General features: G+C 37.8%; 1 protein-coding gene across 11 annotated transcripts in view; it reads right to left on the bottom strand.

Annotated features, from left to right (window-relative positions):
- kcnip4a (potassium voltage-gated channel interacting protein 4a) overlaps positions 1 to 20,966 on the bottom strand; it is a 141,705-nt gene that overhangs the window by 30,608 nt on the left and 90,131 nt on the right. The window contains exon 1 of one of the 11 annotated variants that reach the window (XM_067580782.1): positions 13,271 to 13,481. The exons of the other annotated variants lie outside the window; for them this stretch is intronic. Coding sequence (XP_067436883.1) covers positions 13,271 to 13,379 — 109 coding nt within the window. The 5' untranslated portion in view covers positions 13,380 to 13,481. Of the gene's footprint in view, positions 1 to 13,270; positions 13,482 to 20,966 lie in introns of those variants that run through there. 11 annotated transcript variants of the gene reach the window in all.

The raw sequence follows: 20,966 nt of genomic DNA, 5'->3' as shown, positions 1-20,966 counted from the left end.
CTTTCTGAACAACACAGAATAGAAAATGAGGGACGTAATTCGACTTTTTAATTTTTTTTTTTTTATATCTTTTTGAATAATTTAGCTTGACGCTGTTCGAAAAAGAAAATAATATTCACCAGCCACATCCCACTTGATTTGAATGGCCCCCGGCCATGTGAAGAGTCATCGGGAATGTGAGTCTCATCCACAGAAAGTGAAAAATATCCACTGACATTAAGACTGTATGGATCGGTAGAAAATATGATCATTTCAAGGATCACTGTAACAGCACAGTACATCTGAGTGTGCTTGTTGTTCTTAAAATTGAATTTGAGAAAAATACATTTTTAGACAAAGTGATGTATGCTGTCTGTTTGGGAAATGAGCTTATTGATCAGTTGTTCCACTTAAGAGTAACTGCAGAGTCAAAACTTTTTCAAGACGCCACTATGAATAAACCTTCCTTTGTTATTGATCCACAAAGAACAAACTAGCTTACAGATTCTTTATCCAAAACACCATGTCAAGATCATTATCACTTACTATAAAACTGCCAAATCCTCCAAACCGCTAGGGGCGAGTGGATCGATACTTCAAGTGTCGATACTATTGATACTAAGCCTTGTTTCGGATCTATTAAAAACAGCTTTTTACTGATCATTTTTCCTCAAATCATGACATATGATTCTCCCAGTAGTGCATACACTGCTTTCAACTATACAAAGCATCTGTGTTAGAAATAATATTGGTGACTCTGGACTTGGTATTACATTTTATCAGATTAGAACCTAGTTTTTGTTGTATTGTCCACCCCTACGAACTGCGTTTAAGGAGATTGGAAGAAACTTTTATCACTGAAGTTGATGATGATTAAATATGAAACACAAACTATGAAGTACGAGAACAAATAATTTAAAATTTGCTGAGGACATCTTTACTTCTGGTCTCTTTGTTTAGTACAATCCAGCTCTGCATTTGCTCAAAAAATCACCAAAACTACCAAATTGCTAAAAACCTTTTAATGTTTTTGTAGTGAGCACCATGGTGAGCTTATAAAAGAATTTTGTTTTGAAGCATTACCCAGCTGTCATGTACAGTGCACTGTACTGTGTCTCCCGGGCTGCAACATCCAGCTCACGGGAGTGCAGCCAACATGTGGGTACTGGCACTACATCAGTAGAGCCACAGTCACATGACATGTCATTCAAGCCGCATATAAAATACAGCAGCAGCCGCGTTTCCCAAAGCCTCAGGCCTTTCCCTGCCACAGCTTGGCTCTCCAAATGGTCCTTGGTAGGCCGATGGTTAATAAAACATGTAGGAATGATTGACCAATCATAACCTTTACCCAGCACAGAGATACTGTAACAAACCAATAAATTATTGAAGCCATGAGGGTGGAGGTGAGAGGAGTAGACATATGAGAAAAGCAGAATGGAGGGTGGGGGATTTCGTGTCACAGAACATCCGTCCAAATATTAGAGGAGCCGTGATTTCATCGGCACTGCTGACAGGTAAATATTACACCACACATCTTGCTCCATTAATGTCACACAAATTCTGGACAATCACCACCCTAAGACTGTTACAGCGTAATGAGTCTGACAGATGCAGGACCTTGAAATTCTGCAGTTATAGAGTTGATGGGGCCATTTTGTTTTGGAGGATTCAAATTACAAAATGATTGTGTTTAAATTAGAAAAAGAAAATGGAAGCTGTAGAGTGTTTTCATTGCTTTGCAAACAAAGATTTGAAACAAAAAAGTGCCATTAAATGATGTTGTATGGCAATTTAGAACATTAATGACTCAGTGATGTTTCCCACAGAGAGCACTACTGTGCCACAGCTACTTCATGTTGAGTATTTGTTTAAAAATGCTATAAACCATTTAAAAACAGAACAATTTATATGTGATTTATTCAGATCTTTTTGAATTTGATTTGGCTTTTAAAAGGAGCAAGCAAGCATTTTCAACTGGATTTTATGGATCTAAAATTTTGCATCCAAAATGTGTGTTTTCTTCTGGAAGATCACACAGGTGACAGTAAATGAAATCTATCCCTTATGGGGACAGTTCAGAAAAAAGTTAGTTGACCAGTTGTGTTATCTTTTGTGTCATACAAGTGCCCAGCACACACGGCCTGAAAAATACCATTGGATTGGTGAAACATTTGTCAGACAATTGTTGTTACCTTCCTGAAACACAACTTTAGTTTTTTTATAATCATCTAACCAAAAGAAGTCAACCAAAGAACATTTTATTTTATTAAACAGTATAGCCCTTAAATGATCATAATAACAAAAAAAAATCATAACTGACAAGGCCTTTTCTCTTCAGCAATAAATCAACCTACATGTTTCTATATCCAGTGATAATGAGCCTGAATGTAACTGTGCACACAGAGATATTTGACTTGTGATTAACTTCTGCTTCACATGGGGTGCTGCTTGTTTTTCATGAGACAAAACTTCGACAATAGTGAGAAAGGTTAATCATGGACACTTAAATACTAAAAATTCTTGTAATATGGAGATGCTGATGCTGAAGAAACTTCCTGCAGTTATTATTTTTGTGAAAAATTTGATTTTAAAGCAAAACCTTGCTTTGTAAAACAAAAGCCTTCCATGCCCCACCCAGTTTGAAATGACATAAACAATGTGTATTATATGTAAACACACAGTCTTGTACAGCACATGGCTGTTCTACTTCTGTTGGGAGTAGTGGTTCAGATCACCTCTGGTTCATCTCTTAAATTGTACAAATGTTGATACAAGAGTATGTATCTACTGTGATCTTCTGGAACATTGCGGCCTCATGTCGACCGGACAAATGACTTCAATAACATTGAGATTGAAGCTAAAATGTGGAAAGTGACGGTAGGGACAAAATTACTGCTATTAGCTGTCATGAGATTTGAAAGAAGACTCTATTCAATTTTGAAAGAAATTGAATTCTATCAGTCGACTGTTTTTCTCAATATATAAATGAAAATACATGCCTTTTAACAACACTAATTGGTAAAATTGGTCTTCTAAAGTGTGGCATTTTCCAGGCTGCTGCACATTTCCAGATGATGTTAATTAGAAAAATGAACCATTTAATTGGTAAGAATTCCTTTTGGGAACTTGATGGCTACACAAAAACACATCCAGTCACTTCATGACAGTTTGTACCACCCAAATCACTACATGCCATCACGACTTCAGTGAAGGGATTCACAAAAACCTCGCCCATCCTCCGTCACCTCTGACGAGCGGCATCTCTAACTGATCAAAGTCTGAAATGTCAAGATGCACCGAGGTCTGGCATGTCACCATCTCTTAGTCCAAATTCCTTATCTGTGTGACGAAGATGATAAGTCTGAGTGACAAAGCTGCCACCTTTTTGTTCATCTGTCTCTGTAGAATGATAGACATTGATCTAGGAAAAGATTAGCCTATATGTTTTGCTCACTCATCGCTGCCCCCTGTCTCGACACTATTCGCAAGGGGAGGATCTTATCACTTGTCGTCTGGGCAGAGTGGAGGACACAATCAGCAGCAAAGGTCAATGAATCAGTCTCACCAACATGTTAAATATAATATAGAGAGGAAAAAACAAACAAAACTTGAATCCATCTATTGTATGCAAACAAGCCTAAAATGTTACTGCTCTACACTGTGGTGAATGGTCCCTTTAGACAATTATATAAACAGTGTAAAACAGTAAATTGTGATAAAAAACAAAATTGAACACCACAAGTGCAGAGGTAATTTGAATGAGTTTTTTCCCTGCAAATCTAACAACCTTTGGATTTTTATTAGTTTTCTCCACACAGCAATGGAGTGTGCTTAGCAAACAACCCCTGAGAACAACATTTCCATTAAGTATTGGACAAGTGTTATCGTTCTTGAGGCTCACAGTGACCCTTTGTGAAAGTACGTGAGAGGAGAGAAGGAGCTGGTTTCGATGTAACCGTCATCAATCAAAGCGTCACCGATCGGTGGACGGGCAAAGAGGCGAAGATGAGATTGTCTCGCCGTTTACAGATCAGCTTAGGGTACAAGTGGGTGATATAATTAGGCGACACCTGCAGTGATTTGCTCAGGCAAGCGAAGCGGCATTAGTGTTTGGGTTGTGTTTTCGAAGGCACATTAAAATGAGGCTGTCATATTTACTGAAGTGGCGCCTGTGAAGGGGAAGGCAATTATGAGCTGTGAACCGGGGCAACCCTTGGAGAAGCAGCATGTGCAATCAACCATGGAGTGCCATGGGGTTGACTCTGATATTGAGGGCTTACTTTGTAGACTCTAGATAATGCAGGCTCACTCTGCCTGGTGCGTGTGCATGCATGCATCGATGGGAATATGCAACTTTCAGCCCTTTAGCCTCTACCACACACTCACATAGTGCCATAACAAAACTTATCAAAGGAAATAGAAGGAATAAACAAGTCTTGCCAACTATTTTGGCTTTACTTGGGGTGTGAAGGTGTCCATTCCACTAAATATCATCAAAGATTTTGGTAAATGTATGTTTACAGATGCCATCATTTAAGCTTGAATGAATAGTAAACACATTAGATCGCCTTCTTTGTCTAATCATCTTAATCAATGGCTTTCACACCAAAGTGCGCAAAGATAAATAAAGTAGATTGATATGAACTGCATTGAGTTTCTGGAAGGTTTTGAACACGGCTTCAATTGTGACCACCTAAACGCACCAAACTTGAAAAGATGTATACAGCATTCAGGCAGATATCAAATTTGACTTCATAGGGGCTGAGACACATACCACATAAACTGCAAAGTCCCCTGTTCAAATCCATCTGGAGACCTTTGTTGCATGTTATCCCCCTCTCTCCCCACATTTCCTTTCGGTCTCTGGCCTGCATACTGTTGATTAAAGTCAAAATGCCACAAAAAGGAGAATATGATGCTATATGAGCTACATAACACAAACTAAATTTTTAATTTGTGCAAATGTGCGCTTTGTTATGACATGTTAACAGTGACCATCATTAATTTTCACAAGACGCGCCAGCCTTCTCTCTACAGCAGGACCATCTAGATTTTTATCAACAACCCAATTCATTCCAGACGATTAGTTCCACTGTAAAAAGGAAAAGTCAATGGCATTGTCTGCAAATGGACAGTACCACAAAGCTCAGGCCAATGTGTTAGAGCTGATAACATTGACCTGCTTTTCTCTGTGTCTTAGCCATATTAGCTGTAGTATGGCTATCTGACAGCTCACAGAGGAAAACATGTGAAGGCAAAGAGCAAGACATAGGTCGCCTTTGCACAGCCAGCCCGTCATCTGATTTACAGTGTGCTATCCTTCAGCAGCAAAGTGCCAGTCAAACTGAACCTGAAGTACAAAGGTCAACGGCGAATATGCATTAGCAGGAAGAGTAAAATGAATGAAGACAAGGGGACATAAAATGGCAGACAGAATGCAGGATGGCTGGAGCCACTGTCCAGAGGATGAGATATGATGAGCATAGTTCGTCAGCAGGTAACGGACGATGAAAGGAAATCAATACAGGTGGTTATTTCTTAAGGGAATTGTGAATGTGGGGACAAATTTATTGAAGCAGAATGTGAAAGTGAGAGTGCTTCTGCTTGGTCAACATGACATTGGAAAAGTGATTAGTAGTGTTCATTTATGAAAAAATAATTTAAAGTTCACATTTAGGGATTGAGTGAAGGCAACTTGGGATAGACTCAGCAGCCAGACATTTCTCCGTTCTCTGTTTACAGTAGGAATAGCTGAGATTGATACTAAAATGAGAATAGCTGGCCCACCTTAAAGGTCAGTCCACCTCAAGTGAGCCTGGTCAGGTTAGGCTGACCAATTGTTGCTAACTTTTGGGCTAACCCCCTTAACTTTTCCAGGGGTTAATGAAAACTAATTCATGTTAAAACTCAATTAAGCTTTGAATGACTTGAAAGTCACTTTAAATTACTTCCTGTAATGAGATAGAGTTGCTAGTGCTGCTGAGTTGGCAAACCAAAGACAGCCTGTTTTGATAGACTGAACCAAGGCTAAAATATGAGTGAATACTGGACCTGTATTCAACAGGCAGAGAGAACAAGGATTCCAAAAGGTTGGCCATGTTGCTCTGTTTCAGCTTAACGAGTAAAGCAGGTATTTTCTAACATCTTAGCTATAAGAACTTGAGGCTTTTTTTCTGTTTGTTCCCAAGTCTACATTCTGAATTAATTTCCTTTCCCATAAATCATCTGCAAAGCAGATTTGTTTGATCATTTTTAAGCCTGCATTGTTTACACCCAGCATTATTATTCTCCACTGTCTTTGTTGGCAAGTTGCTACCTTTCTTGGCGCATTACTACCACCTGTAAATCAGTGGGATAGTGTGAAACCACTGATAGGAATGTGTATCATGACAACAGAAACCAGGACCCAGTGTTAAAAAAAAACAACAAAACACTGCTCCATAGTGCTACTGGCGGTCAAAAACTCCACAGGGTACCTTCAACAGGTTGATGACACAAGACACATGTAAATGGCAGCAATCTTGGTTATCTTAGTTCCAATTTCATGGAAAACGGTGCTGCAAATTCACAAAAGCAAACCACTGCAAACAGGCAACCAATCCAACTTTAGGCGCCCCATAATCTTGATCTTCCATGACGATAAAGTTTAATCTTACATATAAAATTTACACTACTACCTGCTACAGGGCAAACAAAATCTTACACTTTATTATATCCTGATTCACAATTAGGTCAAAAATTTAAAAAACATTTACTTTCACCCTTAAAGCCTGAATAAACTGAGAGCTCATAAAGAGCGTAATGAATAAAATCTACTTTCAGTGATCTGCTTAATATTCCAAGCAAGGGGCACTCCTGAGGCAACCTTTGGTCTAGGTGTTAATAATCTCCCGCTACTAAATATTCCGATACTCAAGACATCTCATTCTAATTGCGTGGAGACATCCCTTGTCATAACAGTATTAAATGAATGAAAATAATTTACTGGAGTTATTTTGTTCATGAATCCATGAAGCGGATTGGATATCCCCATCATCATTATTCCACTGCCTGCATCAGAGCAGGCAGTGGAATAATGTACACATTTGAATGATCCTACAGACAAATCTGAATTCATTGTCACACAAATTTCCTGAAATACATCAAAGCGCATGTAGATGAAGGGTTGGAGGGGTAACACAATTAACCCCTTCTAAACATTAGTCATTAAGCAAATAGCAGATCTGTAGTCTAATAGCAGTACTCAACTCTTGAAAAAGTAACCTCAAACTCAGAATATTTGTTAATGTTTGCAACAAAAGTACAATAGCACCATATTTTTTGTGTGGCACACAATCAGGCACGGTGTTATATTGGGAGGTGGCAAATTCATGTGTGACAATTTTGCACAAATAGAGAAACCGAGAGAACACTTAAAACAAAAAGCTCTTCTGCTTTTTTTTAATTTTACATGAGCTCATTCTTAGTCCTACACATCTCCTGAGAAAAAATAACAAAACAAGTACACTGAATGGAATTAAAGAGGAAAAAAACCCAATCCCATTTAGATGTTATGATTAGTTTTATGGGACAGATAAGGTTTAGCCAAGCTTTAATGACCTGCTCTTCATATAAAGCCCTGCACCCTTGACAAGCTGCCAAACACATTTTGCTATTTGGACCAATCAAAGGGACACAAAACAAATTTATAACTCTTAAATCCTTAGTGCGATTAAAAGAGTTCATGCTGGAAGAAACTGGTTGTCTGAGAGAATTTCAATGCCAGTAGGAAAGGGGAGAGTTCACTTGATGAGAGGTGAAGTGTTCACTTCAAAGAGGTTAATGACATTGTGCTTTATTTCTTTAAAGCTGATATACAGTTTATTTATTAGCTCTTGTATTCAGTGGCGTCAAAAATTACCTTGACTAAATGAAAAGCAGGCCAGCTCAAATACTCTTAATAACGACACTCTGAATACTGATTGTACAGTAATCAGCAATGTGGCTTTACAGTACGGCTGAACAGTTCCCACTCAAGTGATTTACAATCAAACCAAAAAAAAAACAACCAAAAAAACAATCTGCACAGAAGTGTTCCTGTAGAGAGAGCCCAACATAAAAAAATATTACTGCACAGTGCATGTGGATTCTGAAAATCAGTCTTTAGTAGCTCTCTCATCATTCCTTGAATGGATGAGAGAGTAAAGCTAATGGCTGTGGAAAACCAGTTAACCATTGTTTAATTCGGTGGAAAGCTATGATGAACAACCATATGCCTGTGATACCTGTCTGAGACTCCAGGCTATTATCAAAAATTCTAATATATTGCAGAGTTTTCAATACTCCCTTACTCAATAAGATCAAAGTAATTTATTTAGAATGTATGAAGAAGGCAATAAAGAGCACATTAGCAATGCTAACATGAATAGGAATCATAGTACAAATATTAAAAAGAAAACAGATGCGTTTGATTTCTAAATCTAGAGATGAATGCACTAACATTTCATAACAGAACAATGCCAAGATTCACATTTGCTCATTATAGATCAGTTAACTGCTCTATTCAAGCTAGCTCCTCTTATCATCCTCTTTTTATCTCTATATTTTAGACACTAATGACTGCCTGAATGAATATTCTAATTGTCAAACCATGACTTTCATGTTCGCTCGAGTGTATTTTCACATAAAGGTTTACTGAATTACTTTTAACTTTTTGGACTGTGGCAGGGTATGTCATCCTTAGCCTGTGAAGTAACCCGTGTCAAAGCTGCAAGCAGGATCACAGGGGTGGATCAGTCTCGCCTTACAATTATTTATAAAAAGCAAGCAATTAGGAGGGCACGTGCCATTTTTAACTGTGCTGACCACGGTTTCAGCTTTTGCCCTCAACCACTTTACCGTGCCTGCTCAGAACGTAAGGCCTCATTCACTCCCTACTGCAATTTAAAACGTAAGTCCATATCACTACATTTTATGTTTTGCACTTTGCTTTTAACTCATTTGGGGATTTGAGATTAGTTTTTACATTATTTGCATTTAGTTCTTAACATTTATATGAGTAGCTAACTGAGAGAGAGAGACAGAGACAGAGAGAGAGACAAAGAGAGAGATAGAGAGAGAGATAGAGATAGATAGATATTGACTTTATTGATCCCCAAAGGGGAAACTACAATAGTCACCACATGCCAACACATACTACAAGTGGAAAAACTTAACAAAGCATTATGAAGGACTTTGTAACACTGATTTTAAAAATGTTACATACATTGAGTCAATATTGTTTTTGTTATATAGATGGTCATTACTGAAGGCTTGTGTTTGTAGTTTATAACCTGCCTGCCAAAAAAATGACCCAACTTGGAACCAGTAGTTGCTAAAGTAATTGAATGATAAAAAGGCTGATTAAATGTGGAGAAGAGTTGTTTGTACTATAGGATTTTGGACATTTAGACTGATTTATCTACACAGAACCGCTTTAATAATTGTCAGAACATAGTGAGAAACTCTGGCTGAGCTTATATTACTTCTCCCCTTGAAAACTACATTTGCAGCTGGTGTGATTGGCTGAGACTGACAGTAAGCTTTGGTTCCCTCTGCTGGCACATCTGTTAACTCTCACATGTACTTCAATGGAAAGAACGAAAAGTTCAATCTTATCTACATACACTGTTAGATGAGGAGCGTTGCTCTTAAGAACAATTTTGTTTGTTTTTATCGTTTCAAACCTGAAAATGACATCTTTAGCCCAAACAAGTTATGAGGTTTTTATACTTTGCTCATATTGGTGTTTGTGCAAATAAATGTGAAACAAATCTCTTTATGAACTTCTTCTTTCCACTGAATGTGCCTCTAAGTAGTCACATCTTATAAAACAAACGCATGCATAAAAATATCATCTTAGCAGATATTAAGATGCAAACAAAGTGTCACTCCACTATGTATTCACGTTGGAAATCATTACATTCCTCAATGTAACTGAACCATCTATGATAAACAGAAATGTGGAAATTCAAGTTATTGTTGAAACCATGAACAGCTTAGGCCTTTGTTAAATATATCACGTCTCCTTGCGCAGTTTGAACCCGGATCCATTTATATTCTTGCTCACTTACAGTACTCTACCAGATAAACATTTGCCATGTTGAATCACAGCTTCATATCACACTAATGTGACCACCAACTGCTTGAGAAAAACATCCTAAGTGAGTCAAGGGCAAACAGAATGTATAGTATGATCTCTAAACACAAGCCAGTCAATTCAGCTGGGATTTTAGTGAACTAAAACCTGCAACAATGGGCAGATAATGTGTAACAGTCATATATACTGTATATACTGTAGCTCTGCAAACACAATAACATACAGTATAGGGCTCAGACTGACAGGTGGGACAGGTGGTGGGTAGTGTGCACTGTTTGACAGTTGGATACAATCCTTTTCAAAAATTACAATACTTAAAATAAAAAACAATACTTAGTATGATGACGGTGATGAACATGTTTTGGAAAGAGAAAAAAAAAAACTAATTTAAAAAGGAAAATCATTCCCCCTACCACCTGCAAACATTAACAGTCTTCACGTGACTGTAGCTTTGTCCATTCGTAAACTGGATCGCTCATTAAACAGTCCTGTCTGATGAAAGCCACACCCTCAGCAGGGGAATAATTTGCAAAAACTGCCGTATCAAAGGCTGCTTTTGTCAGCTGTCGCGTCCTCGCGCGCTGGTGGCACTCCACTGTCACTCACTGTCATGCCACTAAAGAGACGCGCAGAGACTGAAAAGAGCCGTTCGCGTCCGGCTGTGTTGCAAGTCTATTTTTAACCGAAAGCCATCAAGTGGGAGAGTACCGCAGAGTAATAAGCCGCTCTACAAATTTTGGTTTCATTTCATGTCTTTTTGGGTTAGTTTTTGATCTAGATCTATTTTCATTAATAAACAATGAAAAGCATCTCAAATCCAGAAAGATCTAATGTTTTAGTTGGGTGTCTGAAAAGGCAACTTAAACACCCACTAATCAGAAAATCACTATGAAAACTCACTGAAATCTTACTGCACTGTCTATGAGTCCTCCTAATGAACACAGGGTACTGTGGGAACAGGCAAACCTTCACTATAAGCTATGTCTTTGGCCTAACTTGGGCATATTAAAAAAAAAGACTTTTACTAATACAGATATATAGAAGCTACAATAATAAACTTACCCAAATCCACTTTAAATAAGTAAGCTGGATAGTCGACCCTATTACTTTCCTTTTAACTATTCACAGGATGCTAATAAATTGATTTATTAGTAATTCAAACAGTGACATATTTCTCTATCAAATAGTCTACATGTTCAATCAAAATGGTGATTATAATGGACTACTTGTCAAGGAGCTGATTCAAAAATTAGCAGGCAAAATTCAAAACATCAATCTTCATGTTTTCACTATTTAATCAAGTTTTCTTTTTTTCTTCTTCTCATGAGTCATTTGATTGGACTCTTTGACATTGTAGAGTATTTGCCACCTATATCTAACTAAAAATCATTTTTCCAAACTGATATCTGTACCTTTTTGACAATAAATACATTCATATTTAGCGCTGAGGGGAACAATATGTGTGATGTTATGTATTTAAGCTTTAAAAAGAATAACAAGTAACTGTGCATATGATGCTACCTGAGGATTTCCTTGACTTGGATTGCATTGTGTTTTTTAAAGAACATTTAAAAGCACTTTAACGAAGAACACCTTCACTAGAGTATGAAATATGCATTTTTCTCCTCCAGTAAACAAAATAGAGAGAATTGGCTTTGATGGGACTTCACAATTCCAAGTGTGAACATGACTGTGAATGCATCTTTTGAGTGGGTGTTCATATAAACATACTGTTTTGGATTTTAGACCAAGAAAAAAAATCACTTGAGTTGAAACCAATAAAGAGACAAATGTTAACAGAAAGACAATCACACCCTCTTTACATGAGTAAACATTCAAAAGGAAAATGAATTACTATTAAAATTTCAACTTGAAAGAGTTGAGGAAACAAAACTAATACTATCAAATCTCTTTTACTTGGTTGGTTGGCAAGAATCTGAAGATGTTTGTTTGTTTCTCTCTTGTGAAACCCTAGCCATAAGGCAAACAGCTTGGCAGCCTGTACAGTAAGCAGAACACATAAATAACAGGTGGTCATCATTGCCAGAAAGACCCAACTCCTGCATATTCAATTCCCATTTTCGAGGGAAAGAATCAGTATGGCACCTTGACAAATCTCCAGTGGACAGGTTCAACCATTGTTCTCCACTAAGCTAAATGGAAAACAGCATCACAATGAAGAACAGTCATGAAATTGAAAACAAAAGTTTAATCATAAAGCAGACAGTCTTTCACAGTAATATGCAAACAATACTCAAACACAAATCACTACAGAGCTTCACTGACAGAACTTTGTGCCTTTGTTTAAACCAAGACAAACTTTCCAGCTCTCACTGGTTAACATCCAGGTACCTAAAAGAAGGTTCCAGCTGCTGCAGAATTACATTCAGTCCTCAACTGTCTCACTCTCATTTGGTTAAACAAGTTAGCCAACCCACTTTCACATCCAATCTAATTTCCAAATTTAATAAACTCTAACATCAAAGCAAAGTGTCAAGATGCTACAGAGACTAATGGATATCAAATGAACGTTTGGAATGATATTGAGATACAGTGAAAAGATAAAAACAAGGATTAAAAGCATAATGTCAAATTATAATATTCACCCATATGCATAATGCATGAGTCATCATAACTGTTGAGCCAATTAGAAGCAAAGTGAGGTGAAATATGCAGAGATGCAACACTTTAAATTAATGTAGTTTAAAGGACACATGCAGAAACTGCTGAGGACTTCAGTTTGATCGGCGAGAGACTACGATGTGCTTAATGACAAACGAGGGGTCACAGAGGAAGTGGCCAAACTCTTCCCAAAAATGAGAACATTGCCACAACTTGAAATGCATCTGTGACATTTTTACTACCTTAATTTATATATATTTTCTTCTTTTCTCTCTATTTGCAAATGGAGCACAACTATGGACACTATAAAATATATTAACGAGCAAAGGAGAAAATGGGAGCAACAGATGGGAGCCCTCTCACGAAAAGAGATGATCATATCCCCTGCAAACGCTTCAGACACATTCTGCTATGAAAATACATTACTGGTTTGCTCACTCAGCAAACAACAAACTATTCTTTATGCTTTTAAACTTTGGCAACAACAAGTGGGTGATTGCCACCAAAAGCAAAAACAGGAGGATTTTTTTTTTTTATTATTGTCCTTACCGTCGTAGCTGGCTTCTAACAAACCAAACTGCTCCAGCACCTTAACAAAGAGGACGACAACCACCAGCACAGCAATCATTTCCAGTCCCTCCAAGTTCATAGTCAACATGTCGGATGGGTCACAGGCTTCCCATGGCCAAAGACGCAGAGCTCACCGTGCAGCACTGTCTGCAGGCCATTTAACTTCACTTAAGAGCCCTGCATCTCTGGCTCTGATGAGAGACCGGCACAAGTCAGAGAGGGAGGGAGGGAGGGAGGGAGGGGGAGAAATGTGTGTGGAAGAGAAAGGAAGGAGGGGGGGAGATGGAGTGGCAAGGAAGAGGACGAGGGGGCGTGAGGAGAGAATGGGGGAAAAAAAAGAGGCAATAAGGAGAGCGGGAGCAGACAGATGAACCTGATCATAGTGAAAGAACAAAGAGAGAAATGATGGACGAATGCTTAAGAGATTCAAGATTCCTTCACTGTTACATCCCATTACACGAGTATAAGAGAGTAAAATTCTTGGGTTTCGGCTCCTCGACATTGCAGCAACAATAGCAATAAAGGAACAATAGAAATAGCAGTAAAAATAGTACTAAAAAATACAATAAAAATATAAATAATATAAATAATGCATAGTGTGTGTGTGTGTAGGTCCTGCCTTAATAAATGTGCATGTGTATGTAGTTGTTTGCATGTTTGTGTATGTGTGTGTGTCACAGACAGACAGGTAACGGACTGTTAGTGTCCATTGTTCATAAGCCTGGTTGCTTGGCAAAAAAAACCGTCCCAGACCCTGCTGGTCCAGGCCTTGAGGCTGCGGTACTGCTTGCCAGACAGCAGCAGCTGAAACAGTCTGTGGTTGAGGTGGTAGGGGTCTTTGATAATCCTGCAGGCTTTTACAGACACACTGTCCATTGTAAATGTCCTGGATGGAGGGAAGCTCACATCCAATGATGCTCTGGGTTGTCCCAGAAAAGGAGAATGAGAGATGATGGTAGGGTTTGGATATGTGGAAAGGTCAAAAGCCCTTTAAGTTGTCATTTTTTTTCAATTTTTTATACATAAAAAAAATTTCACCAATATAATTCTACACACCCTCACACTCATTTCTATTAGCCTGTAAAATGGTTGATGCATATCCTGATATTTCTAAACAGACAAAATTTTCCAAAATAATATTTCTTTTGAAGTTGGGCAAATCATTTCATGTCCTGTTATGTACTGGGTGCTGATTTGTAGTCCACTGTACATTTTCTGAGTAAATTCTAGACTGTTTTTTGCTTTGCTGTATTTTCTCTTTTTTGTAATAATAAAGCATTACATTGAGCATTACTCTTGATTAGGGTACAAGAGCCACTTGTCCTTGGAGGAAGATTATAACAAAATACCTATTAAGTGTGTTATTATGTGTGGCAAATTATACATGGTCTCCATCTATTTAAAAAAAAAAAAATCAGTTGACCATAGTGAAAACCATACATGAATAAATGTCTAATTAAATAAGACTACATGTTTACAATCATGCTAGTGGTTCTGTGAGACTGTTTAGGCATAGCAGTGCTTTAAGGTAAAAGCATGCTAACATACGGACAATAATAATACTAGGATGCTGATATTTAGCAGGTATAATTTTTACCATGTTCACCACAACCTTAGCATGTTAGCATGCAAACATTGAGCACTAAACAGCAGTACAGCTAAGTCTAATGAGAATGTCATTAGCTTTGCAAGTTTCATAAACCAGAGTGTTCATTTTGACCCAATGAGCTTTGACCATGCTAATCATAGACAGTGACATCATAACAGTATAAAAACAACAGAAAATCACAAAAAGCATGATATGTGCCCTTTAAGAGATCACCAAAGTTATTACAATTCATCCCGTACAAAATCTTGAGGCAATCCACTTAAATACAACTTCCAACTTCATACTTCAATTCGGACCAAAGTGGTGGACCTATACTGAAAGACTGACATTACCATCGATGCCTATCGCATTACTAAAAATGACTTTCTGTTTTGCATAATAACGACAAAAATTACTTTTGAAGACAAAGTTGTAAATTACTTTTCGATGAAAAGAGATGAAAGAGTGGCAGACTGCACAGACAACCTGTGAAAAAATAATAACCCCCAATGTTATCTCTATGGCCCCAAGGGAACAAAGGTTGAATATGGCTAGAAACACAGCTCATCACGAACACTGATTTTTGTCTGAATAATAGCAGGAAATGAGAGCAAAACTGCTGCAGTAATTTCACTGAAGGAAAGAACACCTCACAGTCTCCCCTCTAAGTCAATGCTGTGGAAAGATTTCCAGTGTTTTCCACGTTTTCAGTATTTACTCTGTTAGGGAACTAATAATAGGTATGATTGAGTAGGGACTCGACAAAGAAGCTGTGGGTGGACTGATCAGTGTAAAATGTCAGCTCGAGAAATAACCCGCGTGTGTGACCTCACCATCACCCAGACTTAAAATAAAGTACACAGCCTTAAGGGAGAGATGACACGAGAGAGGTCAGGGAGAAAGACAACACTGCAGAGAAGAAAGGACTTGGAGAAGGTTGCGAGTGGAAATGTGACTGCGGTCAGTAGAAGGTGGCTGATGGAGACAAAGGAAAAGAATTCATCTGGTGGATCCTCATTCCTTCAGTCGATTTTAATCTTTTGTCTTATTCAACATTCAAATTCAGAGTACTTTAAGATGCCAACGTATAAAATGGTCAGATAGTCTCCACTGCCTTAGATTGCATCTTTGAAAATTTAACCTCTAACTATAAGGCAAGGACTCTCTGTCTGTCTGTCTGTCTTTCTGTATGTTCTAATTTCTATGCATGTATGTATGTATGTCCTTCGCATATCTCGAGAACTGTTCTTCCGATCTACTTCACACTTGGTGACCGTATTGTTGGGGACCCAAGGATGTGCAGTGTAGAATTCAGTGCAATTTGGACACGCAACATGTTCAATATTAATAAACTCTGAATAAACAAGTGAGCAGTTTTCTGTGCAGCAGTAGGGTGGGGCTTCAGGACTTTGCATACTCCTGAAGCCCTGGAGTCGAGCATGAGTCAATGAGCACGACCAGATAGCGAGTAGCCGCGACTCGGGTGTGTTTTTCAGGGGCGGATTTACTCAAAAAAAAGCTCTGAAGTAAAACTAGTGACGGTAAACCTATTAATACTGCACAGTAAAAGTCCTGCACTATTTTTTCTTAAAGTGAAGAGTGAAAAAGAGGCATCATCGGCACAATGTACTTAAATTTACTTCACGTCTGTTCAAGGTGGAGTTCCTAATAGTCAAATAACGAAAAAACTACCAAAAATATTGAGTGAGTGTTCGTTACAGCATCAAGTCCATACATGAATTGTTTTCACCAAAAAATAGTTATGTTTCTGATTGTTTTGTACTCATAATAAAACCATAAGCACAGCTGGCAATCAGAGCTGAACAGTGAGTGAGAGAAAATTTTTTTCACGTGGTGTGCTCTAAAAGGAGAACAGTAGAGAGCAAAAAAAGAGCTTTTGATCAAGAATGGACAGAGTCTTAGGCAGAAAATAAGCAATCTAAGAGCCCAATATGATCGATCCACTTTATTTTATGATGCTCATTTTTCAAAAGCTCCGTTATGCATTTTATTTTTACTTGCAGCCCTCTTTCTACTTGAAATGAGAAAAGATTCACTTTTATAGAACTTAAAATCTGTATATAATAGAATGTTTCTTTCATGTCGTTGGTGTATATACTCATCCACATCTCACATCAACAATATTAATCTTTCATCTTGCACTGAAGCAGCGATACTGGAGGCCAAGTAATAGTCCTGTTCCGAACAGATACGTTTTGAACGGTCGCTGCACTAGTTTCTACCGTAAATCTAGAAAGTCCAAGCCCTTTATAAAGTCACAAAAGGAGTATATCCATCACTGCCTCACATGCTATAGATACTAAAACTGACATTTACACGATTTACAGTGTGACTTGAGTGTGTCTTTAAAATGGGCCATATAAACTTATGACATCTGGCTGCCAAAAGCAGATGAAAGGAGCTCTCACCTTTTTCAAAATGAGCAGAAATAAAAAAAAATATTTCTTTCATGCAGAGCACTTTCCTCCACAGCCCTGTACAAAGCACAGGAAGACGATCCTTCCAAGACACTGCATGCTTATCAAGAAAAAGTGACAATGTGGTTTATAATTAAAAACTGCCCCTCAGATAAGGCCCGTTGCACACTCTCTAAGGGATGGAACTGATCTCACCTTCATCTTCACAGCCCATCAGCTCAAAGGGAATTGTTAGGACAGTGATTTGCCATGGAAACAACCTCTGTGCTGTGCATGCTATTGGGCAGCTCATTTAGCCCACTATCAGTTACTTTTCTTTGTTTGTGGCAGCTGAGCAAGATCCAAATATAGCTCCTGTGGCCCCAAGAGTGTGTGTGTGTGTGTGTGTGTGTGTGTGTGTGTGTGTGTGCACATGTGTGGGAGTGCGCTGTCTTTGGACATGACAGGACAGGCAACTGCGTAGGAAGCTCCTAGAGAACTGGGGCTGTAAAGGTGAAAAGAAGGTGCGATGGAAGTCTTGCTGGCAAATGCAGCAGCGAGACAGAAAAAGCAAGGAACTTCCAGGTGTGTTTCAATTTAAAATGTTTTACTTTCTGCTTTTTTCTGAGATGTGTTTCTGTTCAACGGTGGAGAAAACTAAGATCAGAACATGACCTAATATCCAAGAAACTTCCTCCACTTTCCAACATTTGCTCTCCAATTGCCTCAGAACTTTGCATAGGGTGTAATCAAGGCCCTTGGCTAATGGTAATGAAAATAATCAAGGTTTGTGCATGTCATCAGCACACAGTATGCTGTATCAATCAGTGTGTGATTGGTGATGAAGGTAATTGCCTGAGCATTGTGGTATGTGTGTTGGTTGAAGCTGAGAGCAAGCTCTGTACTGTAGGTGGTAGAGAACATCTGCTGCACCTGCAAGCTGCTGCATGGAAAACACAAAAATACATATATTGATGCTCATTGTCCCCTCTACCAAATACTCCTTCATTGTACCATTAATGCCTGACAGTACCACCATTATATTTTTCATTACAGTGTGAGAGAAGTCACTTCTTGACCTGCAGTTTAAAGGAATAGCAAAAGCTGTTGTCATCACCCATTTCAGTCCTTGTCTGTGAAGACTTATTTACCAATTCTAACCATCTACATTATCTGCATCTGAAGCATAAAAAACAATTTAAATGTTCTGGTTGTGTACAATTTCTTAACAGAAGTTTAACAATTACATTAGCCCTCCTTCTCCTCCCTATATGTAAGCCTACTCTAAGTCAAAGTGATTAAAATTGTGATTTGTGGGCCTGCAGGTAAAACTCCTCTTAAACGAGTAAACACTACGAAGAAGCTGTTTCCTTATGTTTAGTTAAATCAAGTTACAATTGAATTCCCATCTGTAGACAAAGTGCAGTGCTCCAACATGGCGTTAAAACAAATTAATGTCTTCCATTTGTTGGGTGAAATTACACAAGAAGGCCCCAGTGGCCTGTAACCTTCAAACAATATGGTTAATTGCAAATTAATGTGATTCGGGTCTCGTTGAATTCCCAGTAATGGACCGTGGTACGATGAGTTTGCAGTCAAATTTGTTGTGCAAGACAGTTTCTTGGAAAGAGAACATAACCTCATAGAAAGTATTCACATGCAATCAAATTAAACAGGCTCTTTGGTTTATAGAAAACAATATTACAGGCCCTGTTATGCAAGACAGATCTCAAATTAAGAGTGAAAATAAATAAATATACATGACTAATTAATACAACAAAACTGCTTCAATGCTTTTTTGAGATTCGAAAAGCATAATTCCAGAGGATAAATAACCTGTATCTGGTGACATTCTAGCCACATTCATCAGGTTTTGATCAGTCTCAAATTGACAGGAGCTACATTTATTAGATTCCTACACTAAATCATCCTAATTCTTTAGATTCAAACATGCAATCCTACACATCTTCCAATTTTAAGATAACTTGATGCATTTCAAGTTAACATGCCAATTCAAAACAATTGCAAGAAAAAAAAACTGGTTACTTTATGCTTAAGGAAGTATTTAAAGCAAATGCAAAAACATTTCTTATTAAAATGCAGTATTGTTGGTTCCATCTCTTCAAACTGAAGAAGTTTGTTTCTTTTATTTTGCTGCCATCAAGTGGATATAGAGAGAATTGACATGCCAGAGCTCTGAACCAGGTGGAGGAGACCCAGGAGGAACTGATAAATGGGTCAAATTTGCTTAAATGCAAATAGCGATTAAAGATTAAATACTGTAAATACACCTACATCCTTAGTTGAATTCAGGGCTAATAACCATGACACCAGATCACAATGCTGGCTTTAAAAGTTTATCATACAAACCCTGAACTGAGGAAGACTGAAATGAACTGAATCACAGTTTGAAGCTTGAAGTTGGTGAGACTCCTCTGAGGGACGTACAACTTTTACAAGCAGATATTTTTCATAATATTAGTGATTGTTTTAGTTTGTGTGTCTGTGATTGTATATGATTGTTTTGTGTGAATGAACTGTCTAATTGTGATCTTGAGTATATACTGTATAATCTATTCTCAGGTCTCTCTTGCAAAGATAACTAACCTTAACCCTAATCTAAATAAGATCTCCTGAATAAATGAAGCTTAACTAACTATATAGGCCATGTGTTCTGTACAGGGCTCCAGGGTGCAACCATTTTGGTCACACATGTGACCAAAAATCTGTCAAATGTGACTAAACATTTTCATTGGTTGCCTGAAATTTAACAGGTCTAATTAAAATAAATAAATTAAAAAAAAAAACTGTGTAAAAATATTTTTTAACAAACACCACCTGGGTGTGTAGACATTTGACTTTGAACAAATATTATAAACATAACTTTTGTAGATTAGTTTGCCAGCATATAACAGGATTTTATGTAGGCTACATCTTGCATGTGCTGTGCATGTCTGTGTGTGTGTGTGTGTGTGTGTACTGTATGTGCGCCCTGTACTCCTCCCACATTCCTTGCATGTGAATGAGATAAATTGTGAGCAACATAACAATCTTAAAATATTATTCAAAATGAAGAGAACTATTAATTATTTTTTCATCAAGAAAAATGCTGCGGTGCCTGTTCCACCTGTCTGCCCTGTCCCTGGTCCTAAAATGCTTAATCCTGACCCAACATATTCAGCAGAGATGGCCTCATCGGACTCCGAGCCAGAGCCAACCACACACAAAAAGGCCAAAATATATGCCTATATTTGAGTTTGATTCATTTATGAGTTTGTCATGCACTTTAAACATCAGCACTTTTTAAGCTTATTTGTTGAGGTGATTTCTTGCTGAGTGTGCTGTGATTTATATAAAGAAAAACAATTATTTGAGTTAAGAAACTACCAATGTGTATGGGAACTGACAAAAAAGATTTAAAAAAAAAAAAGAAAAAAAGGTAACATTTAAAATGATTGTGGCGCCAAAAGGTGCAGTGAAAAATTTTGGGTGCACCTACATTATGTGCTAGTGCACCTAAATGAAAAAGTTAGGTTCCACTGATGTAAAACGTTAGTCTGGAGCCCTGCAATACCATTATACTATTTAACTAAAGGAAAAATACTAATACTAGACTATTTACATCATATATATACACACAGTAATTTATTGTTTCATACAATTAGTTTTT

The sequence above is a fragment of the Thunnus thynnus genome, chromosome 22, assembly GCF_963924715.1.
Source record: "Thunnus thynnus chromosome 22, fThuThy2.1, whole genome shotgun sequence".
Taxonomy (NCBI): domain Eukaryota; kingdom Metazoa; phylum Chordata; class Actinopteri; order Scombriformes; family Scombridae; genus Thunnus; species Thunnus thynnus.
The sequence above is the reverse complement of the archived record's forward strand: the minus strand, read 5'-3'. Positions and strand labels throughout refer to the sequence as shown.